Source organism: Phragmites australis, chromosome 10 (assembly GCF_958298935.1).
Source record: "Phragmites australis chromosome 10, lpPhrAust1.1, whole genome shotgun sequence".
NCBI lineage: Eukaryota > Viridiplantae > Streptophyta > Magnoliopsida > Poales > Poaceae > Phragmites > Phragmites australis.
In genome coordinates this window covers 16,329,696-16,338,973 of record NC_084930.1, presented here as the reverse complement: position 1 = coordinate 16,338,973, position 9,278 = coordinate 16,329,696, and the positions used below count along the sequence as shown (strand labels likewise).

General features: G+C 46.3%; 1 protein-coding gene across 1 annotated transcript; it reads right to left on the bottom strand.

The window, feature by feature from the left end:
• Positions 1-7,278: 7,278 nt before the first annotated feature.
• On the bottom strand, positions 7,279-9,006 carry LOC133930443 (protein SODIUM POTASSIUM ROOT DEFECTIVE 2-like). Its single transcript, XM_062377093.1, has 3 exons — positions 7,929-9,006; positions 7,661-7,736; positions 7,279-7,583 (listed from the first exon to the last, which is right to left on the bottom strand). Exons 1-3 carry the CDS (start codon positions 8,607-8,609, stop codon positions 7,429-7,431), a joined length of 912 nt encoding a protein of 303 aa, XP_062233077.1. The 5' UTR covers positions 8,610-9,006; the 3' UTR covers positions 7,279-7,428.
• Positions 9,007-9,278: the final 272 nt, after the last annotated feature.

Genomic DNA, 9,278 nt, shown 5'->3' with positions numbered 1-9,278 from the left:
CAGTTTTTAGTTCAGCATTTCAATTCAAGTAATGTATAGATGTTGTAGTCTTTTCCTCACAGGGGTACCCCATATCGTGGTGTGTGGTTTTTAACAAGGCATCTAGCTTTGTAAACCCTCCAAGAAAGCATGTGCATCGATGGAATTCATGCATGATTCATCGTTGAAGTGACGTAAGTCTTCGCTTGAAAGATGCACACCAATCAACAAAATAATGCAGGCTGAAGCCAGATAGAAAAAAAGTTGAGGTAAGGAATATCAAAGTGTGCATGACACCTTACCCTTCAACTTAAAGACAGGTACACACTCGCAGGAAAAGCCAAAGTGTTGCTAAACCTTAAAACAAAGGCAACACACATCTCGACTTAAAAGAAAAAAGTTGAACTGTTGCTAAACCTTGAAACAAAGGAAGCACGCCTCTCAAGTTAAAAGGAAAAAGCCTAAGTGTTGCTAAACCTTAAAACAAAGTTAGCAAACCTCTCAACTTGAAAGGAAAAGGTCGAAGTCTTGCTCAGCCTCGAATTAAAGGCATCAAACCTCCAGCTTCAAAGAAGAAATAGCTTGTGTCGCCAAACCCAGGTGGGGGCTACACAATTCAGTATGAACAAAATTAAAGCATTATTAGCATTAGAAATGAGAGTAATGCACATGAAGAAATAATAATTCAACTTTGATCACAAAGACAAAGACCAACACACCCTTCAGCCAATATACAATTGGTCTTCAAATCAAAAGATATGAGCAAATGCACTAAGAATCTATCGAAATAGTGCTTGACTAGATGGCTCGTGCCGAAGGTCCCTACAGATTAAAAGTCAGGGGCAGCATTTTTTGATTGATGCTTTGCGCACGTTGCTGTTGAAGGTCCCTATGGCTTAAAAGTTGGGGTGACAGTGTTTTTTCGATCGACGCTTCGCACACATTACTACCAAAGATCCCTATGGTTTAAAAGTTTGGGGGCGGCATTTTTTTATTGATGCTTCACGTACATTGCTGTTGAAGGTCCCTATAGCTTACAAGTTGAGGGGGGGCGACATTTTTTCGAATCTTTGCGCACATTTCTACCAAATGTCCCTACAGCTAAAAAGTTGGTGACCGAAGGCTCAACGAAAAAATGCAATAGAGAATAGAGAAAATTCATTGTGCAAATTCATCAACATCAAGATCTACAATAAATTTATACATTTGACCATGACCAAGTTGGAAAATGATACCTCGCCTTGCGGGAAAAGGCTCCATCATGTCCAACAGGGACCTAACATAATCCGAAGAAGTTCCAAGCGAAAGCACATGCGGGGCACCATGACCTTCAACAAATGGTGCTCCTTGAAAAGGCTGAGGTTGCCACTGATAACAAAAGTGCAAGAGCAAGGTTGGGATATACTCTTCATCAATCGGTTGAGGCTTTGGCTCAAGGATCCCTCATGGAGGGTCAAAGTCTTTGCGCTCTATCCTACAGATTTCCAGCTCGGCCTTTTGGATGTCCAAGTCTGAAGGGCGAAATGACTCCCAAAATGCTTTTGACTTGGTGTTTCTAGCGTCATAGACCCTAGCCTTCACTCGCCAATATTCTTCAAATTATATGTCAGGGTGGCGGTGGTGGAACGAGTTCGAGCAAGTCCATGACACGAAAAAGTTATCCCGCGTCATAGTTATGGGGGCAACATCTTCGACTACCAACGCAGAGTCAAAAGGGAGGACTTGCACATGATGTGAAGATTGCCAAAATATCTAACAAGAAATTAAGCAAAAATATATTACAAATATTTTGAGTAACATCAAGTCATTCAATTCCAAAAGGCAGTGACAATGTATCACTCCTTGCACGCACCTGCTCTGAACCTTCCGTCGCATAGCATTCGACAGGATAGAGGGTACTGCAGTAGCCGAAGCATCCCTGGTCTTCGTGGTAGCCTACAACCAAAACCAGTCAGAAAAAAAGTGAAGAAGAGAATAATAAAACAATGATAATCCATAGTGAATATAAAGGTACATACTCTTCGGCTGTTGTTCTCCATCTCTTGAAGGGCAAGATCTCGCTCGTACTTGCACCAGTAGTTGCTGGTGAAAACTTTGGCGGCGGCCTTTGATACCTTCAACACCTTCGACACCGCCCTGGTCGACATGTCGAGGGGGTAGCAGAATGAAGGGCTACGGAGCACCTTGTGGTGATCACAGCCTGTCATCTCTAAAGATTGTATAGGGCTCCAGCCAGAAATCATAAAAATTTCCATACAAGTGGGTTGCTTACCAGAAGCCCTCAAATGATTCTGCGATCCACCCAAGAAAGCCATCGAAATCGTCGTGTTCAAAGGCTGGAGTTGAGGACGAAGACCCTAACTCTTGAAGAGTTTTGTCAATAGCTTCGCTGGCCCTCAGCGCCTTTGGCTCCAAAACTTCAACACGTTTTTGGATCGCATCCTGGGCAAGTTGCCTTGCCTTGCGAAATGCTTTAACTAGGCATTGATTTTCAAGTTTCTCAGCCATGAAGGTAGTGTGGAGTTCCTGATTGTCCTTTTCAAGATTACCAAGTTGTTACACACGTGTTCGGATGCCTCTACACATTGACAAAGGGTGTCTACCTCCTTTTCTAATTCCTGCACATGTAGAATGGTCATTTTTGTCAACCGAACATATTCGCCAAGCTTCCCTTCAACCTTCTCTGCTCTTTGGAGCAGCACGTCCCTCATCGCCTCTGCCCTTTTCATGCAATCCTCCACTTGTCCCGCGTGCTTCCTCAAAGCGCACGCAAGAAGCATGTTTATAAGTACAAGTATGCAAAGGAGAGCATAATAACAATCAAAAGTACCATTGTTGTCATGACATCGAAGGCGTCCGTAAGTACAGAAGCAGGTTTTTGCACCAGTTGTAACTCCATCTTGGGGAGGGTGAAGCTATCGAATATTCTCTTCATATCCTTCACCTCTCCAGCCGTTGGTTCAAATGAAGTCAGTCGTAGTGATTCGGCCTCAATAATTCTAGCATTGCATGAGACGCCCACTAACATAAGGTCTTTGCCACTGTGATGAACCACCTGTGGCGAAGCATCCTCCCCCACTTTGGTCTCTGCAGTACATTGGCTTTCAGACGAGTCAGAGTCTGAACTACAAGATGACCTGGCTGACTAGGATATAGAATATGCAAGGCATCCTTAGGAGAAGGGGCAACAACATTTGTTGTCTCCTTCGGAGGCGCCTATCGGAGGGGTACTGCTTCCTATGGTTTGGAACCCCCAAGGTCCTCACCCCACGCATCACCAAATAGTGGTTGGTCATGCCCCTTCTTCGAGGTAATCATCTTCCTTTTCTTGGCTCCTTGAGCAAGAGGGTTTACACCTTTCCTCTTTTGCTGAGTTTGGGTGGCGGAGGGCTCTCCAATGCTGGAGTCCAAAGGACGTCCCCTTTCGGCACTGCTCCGAGAGGACCCAATGAGCATCAGCCTATCCTCGTAGGTGAGCCCCGAAGCTCAAGGATTCGATTCCGCTAGTGACCAAGGGCCTGTTCGGCACAAGCTTGGCCCTCAATCAGGGTGAACTTCCCTAGAAGAATTCGAGCTTTGGCCTCTGTACTATCTACCATCACAACTGTTACAAAGTACGAAAACTTAAGAAAATAGCTAGAAAATCAAAGATTAATGGGAGTTAGGCCATAAGACATACCGGGGTTTCCCCAAAAATTAAACTGGGGGTGGCACAGCCCCTCTGCCCCCATCAGCCTGAAGGATGGAATGGATCACCCTTCGCTTAATGGCCAAACCCCTGCAGCGTTCGATGAGATCGCGAGTACTTAGGTGCTTCGCACACCTCGTAAACACCTCGAAGGTGGCCCGCTGGAAGTCATTCAGCATCAAATCCGGGGTGCAATTGCTTTGTAATCTTGGCATTTAGACACAAGGTACTCTTTCTTATCTACCTAATGGTAGAACAACCATTGTGTCACGTCCTTCGGCCATTTGTGTGTGTAGGAAATGGCAGGTTCAGCCAAGCCTACGCGGTAAGAGAAATTAACGCAGCCATAGTGGGCTTCCACTGCACATCATCCATGAAAATCGGCTTCGCTGGTGGTGGAGCTGGTGAACGGCAACAAAAGCTCTGGTGGATGCCTTTGCTCCTTCTGACCTTGCCACCCAAGCAAAAAGGCTGAGCCAGACGATGGCGTTCGGGGTCAACTAATGAAGAAAGATTTTGTACAACTTAAGCACATTCGCCACCATCTCATCACAGGGCTAGCCAGGACCCCTTCGTCAACCTTTGACACCCGACCCAGTAGGTCTTCGACTTCAGGGTTTTGCTTTTTAGGGCCATCGGCTTAGGATGCCTTAGCTTTGGTTAATGATGCTAAGGTTGCCAAATGGCTTCAACCAGAGTGATGGAAGCAGATTATGGGGCTTGAAGGCAATGTGTTAGTGTTAAAAGGAAATGAATCGTGGTGTAACACTTATATAGTGGTCAAAATACCAGCTCAAGGGTACTCCAAAAGAGATTTGTTGGGAATCAAACCATCGCATTAATTGTAGTTAAGATAAACAGATAGTAATTGACATTTGGACATTGAACCGTCTTGGCAGACACCATCACTTTTATAAAGGTTAGATCCTTTGGGCAAGCAAAGAGGGCTAAATTCACCAAAGGTAAAACATATAGTGCAAGGTCTTCGATGGGCCCAAGGGGACGACGTTCGGTGATACCATCTAATTCACGGGTTTGGCTCATCGAGGAGGAACCATGCCCATGTGGGGCTACTATTGGAGAATGGTCTCACTGGCCCCCTTTAGACATTGAGTTGAAGACCTCTATGACCACCGCAAACTAACAAAGCTTAAAGTTGTCGTGGATCTGTCGTGTTACAGGAACCCTTCAGCAAGCTGAAGGTACCCTTCGGACACTCAGCGCTTCCCTTTGATGACATGACGGTGCTTCCCTTTGATGTTTTCTATTTGGCCTACAAACAATGTAGAACAATACGTGACCGGTAGCATGTTGAACTTGAAAATGGAGCCGATAGAGATAGTAGATAGTAGATAGAAATAAGTTTGTTATCTTTTCATTCATCGATATTCTTGTACATTTATACAGGATGAATGTGTCTCCCCAATGGTGAGACATACATTCGGGAACGGTCATGGCTATTACCATGAGTGATTGTCGTAGGAAGAGATCAACCGTAACACTACTCTCAATCCAATGTCACGAAGTAATTATCTAGGGCATCGTATGCCCTATGATGGATTATTCTTGGTTTCGCATGGGTTCTTGATTCCCCTATTTATAACCTAATCAATTGTTCCATCATCATTTACCACAAAGCAAGCTCGAATCATCTCTTTCATAATTAGACCTGTTTCTGGAACCATTATCTGAAAATGTCCTGCTACAGATATTTCTCATCCTCCGAAAATAAAGTATGACCATTGCCTTTTGAATTTCTTAATAACATTCTATGACATTCTGTTAAGACAAATTGATTGCAGAATGAGACGTTAAGAATGTTATGATAAGATAAGACTTTGGAATATAGAAGATGATGCGCCACCTTCTAGGGATTCTTTTATAGTCATGGGATGGTTATCTCACGGCACCATCATTTGAGACAATGTGCCGCTATGCTGGTGCTGCCTGCTCTGACTTGTGCTGCCAAAGTAGTTGAATCGAGAGAGGTTAGCGTTTAAATGCATATATGTGTATGCCATTTAGGTGTTCAATGAGATAAGCTCAAGAGACATGTTGGAGATCAACATCCTGCCAGAGAACTCCATTTTCGTGGGAATCCTAAATGGCACTGTCATCTTCCAGTTCATCCTTTGTCCATTTCCTGGAAGATTTCGCCGTACCCACATCTCTCACCCAGCTCCAGTGGCTCGTCAGCGCTCTGTTTCGCCTCCTTGGGATACCGATATATCGCTGCTGCCATAAAGCTGGTTCCCATGGAACCTCATGAAGAAGGCGATGGACGTAGTCACGTTGAACATACTAGTCTTGTGGATTAAGCGCCGCTATTCGGTCTCACCAATTCCGAACTACGGTAAGCTGACCTTCGCCCAGTAATATATTTTTCATGGAGCCTATGCACGAGAATAGCAGCACTTGATGTCCCCTGACGCAAGGTTCGCAGCAAATTGTGAAGAAACATTTGGTTTTGGTGCAAGGGATTTTCTGCGTGCCCTGTCGGGCACCGTGCAGGTCCTTATCCTTGGCTCACTGGGAGCAGCGGCCCAGCTCGCAGTCGACTAGCGTGTCCTCGTCGTCGCGGCGCAGCTCGCGCAAGAGTCCGTCTCGCGTGCCGCTGTGGAAGCCTGTGAGGAGGTCGAGCGCCGGGTCCAGGACGCGCCCAAAAGTTGGCCTGGAATCGGGTTGGGGCCTGGGACGCAAACGGCATGAGAGGCAAGGCCGCAACGGAGCAGTGACGGCGGGAAGCAACGCCTCATTGGCCCCAACCCGATTCCAGTCCACGTCTGCATACGAACGTGTCAATCCCGGGCACGACCAGTCAAAACAGGCATCATGGTGGCAAAACAGCCGTCCAAAACCGGGTTAGGGGCTAATTTAATCTGGTACGAATAGTTATGGGGTTAAGTGTTACCTGAAAATGTACCGGGGTTAAGTGGACCAAACGAATAACATGGGCTTTTCTCTAAATAAAGGTGTTAAAACACCTGTTTGGAGGACAAAATTGATTATATGTTCTAAAGTTGATTAGCCATGATAATATATCCAAAATTGATCATCATTTGATCATATGTCCTACAAGTACTTAGTTTGTAACAATATTTCGTATTGGGTAAGAGAGATTAATGATAAAATTTGTTACAAAGTAGTTCTTGTGAGACATATGATGAAAAGATGATCAACTTCAAATATATTATTAAATATCAACTAACTTTGGGACGTATAGTCAAATTTCCCCTTATCTCTTATTTAAATACTTTGTCGACCTACTTATCAAAGCTCACGGGTGCTATAGTTTTTAAAAAACTATGGTACTACGAAATTGCAGTTTTAGAAACCAGAGTCACACAATACTAAGGTTTAAAAAAACATATCTAGGGTACAGTTTCCAAAACTCAAAAAAAAGTGACTATAGTTATAGCAATACTGTGGTTTTCAAAACTACAAGATTTATTATTTATTCAAAGACCTCCGTGTTTTCCAGAACCAAAATATTTATAAAACCATTATTTTTCCAAAACTCCAAAAAAGACTACGACCCAAGCAGGCCCTCAGTTTTCTAGACTAAGACCCCTCCCCGGCTTTGTTAGAACCAGCATGTAGTCTCACGGAACTACAGAACTAATACTACTGGATACATCACCAAGAGCACATAGGCAGCAGGATTGCACAAACGCAGAGCAGAACCCTAGCGCCTGTTCCAAATCTAATAGCAAGAAACTAATAGAAAGAGTTGTGAGTGCTGTTGCCTCCAATCAAGCTGGTCAGAAGGAGGCGGAGGCGCGCGGCGGAGAGGCGGAGTCCGGCCAGAACTGCGCGCTCTTCACCTTGGAGATGCTGTTGAGCACGCCCAGCGGCGTGACGTCCCCCGCCACCGTCACCTTCTTCGTCGCGATGTCGATGTCGAAAGACGTAACGCCTGCACATAGGCGGCTGACTATGTCGATGAAGGAGCGATGAACGAATATAGAAATTCTCAGTCGTCGATCGCCTCACCTTCCATCTTGGAGATGTGCTTCTTCACCTTGCCAGCGCAGCCCTTGCAGTGCAGCGACACCCTCAAAACCACCACCTGCACACGTATATATGCATACGTTGTGAACTTGTGATCGATCGATAACCAATCATGTGCAGCAGACGTTTGATTAGATGGATCACCAGTTCACCACTCCTAATTTAACGACAAGAAATCAATAGCTGGACGGCAGAACATGCATGCATGCGGGATAGTCGGTCAGGACTCGGGAGCATCGATCTCACTCACCTGGTGCTCCCGTGTTATCATTGAGCAAGACCTCGTGATGACCTTCATGTCATCGTCTCTAACTCTAGTTGCTGCACCGGCACCGGCGACACCGCCTCCTGTCTCCGACGACGACCAGAAGGAGGACGACGAGAAGGAAGACCCTGCACCTGCGGAGGACTCCGCTAATCGCCCCGGCAGTGCCTCCTGGGTCCCGGGAACAAGCAGCGCGGCATCGCCGCGGCCACGGAATGTACTGTCGACGAACGTGGGCATGGAGTCGAGGATGGTGATGTCGTCGTCGGGCTCCTGCAGCCTGGAGGAGTTGAGCAGGAACCTGGAGGATCTTGCGGGGCTCTCCTGCTGCATCGTCTTCTTCTTCTCTGACGTCGATGACCTAGCAGCTGCTGTAGTGTTCTTCTTCTTCTTGTTGCCGCCGTGATCGTGGTACAGCTGCCGATGCTGCTGCTTCATGGAGGAGGATGAAGAATCGCTAGTGGTACTGGAAGAGTTGGGCTTGGTGGGTGGCCTTGGCACGGATGACGCGAGACGCCTGCGAGGGTCCCCGACGTGCGGGGAGTGGCGGTCGATGGTGCGGCCGGAGGCGACGACAACGGAGGTGGAGGCCGGGGACGAGCAGGAGAGGCCCGACAAGCCCTGCAGCCTCTGCTTCATGCTGTCCTTGAACAACACAAAAGCCATCAATATAGTCGATCTGGCTCGAAGATTGCGACTTGAGATCTGGCTAGGAGGGAGCTTAATCGTGAGCTGTGACTCTTAGCAAGCAAGAAGCTTGCAACTTGATGAGCTGAGTTTCTGCTCTGCTATGTTTGGTGGTTGGGTTGGTGGTGGCATCTGATTCTTCATTTGACATTTGTGCCTCTCTCTGTGTCTTGTGTCTGTGCATTTGTACCCTGTAGGAGGATACTTGGAGCAGGTATTGCTAATTGTTTCAGATTTCAGGGCTACTCTGTCTTTACGCTCCTCTTCCAACTCAGGTCCCATTCAACTTTGGGCATGCATGACAAATAACATGGAATTCTTTTTTCTTTTGAATAGTAGAATCCATTTCCACAATCTTCATTGTAGACTGGATCCAGCAGACCACTCCGTGCGAGTCCGTCAAAAATCAGAAAAATCCCGTACACACCACACGAGCGCAACGCTCGAACATGGCTGGCTCAGGATAGGAGCTCCATACTCCCTCCATCGTTGCCAACCAAGCTACAGCTCGGATGCCATGACATGAAATTCTTGCAGAAACTAATAAACATCATCATCTGGTGACCAACCAAGTCAATTATATATATTACCGCAATCACAACTAGTCCGGCTACGAGACGTGAAGTAAGACAAGGGTGGCTGCCGATT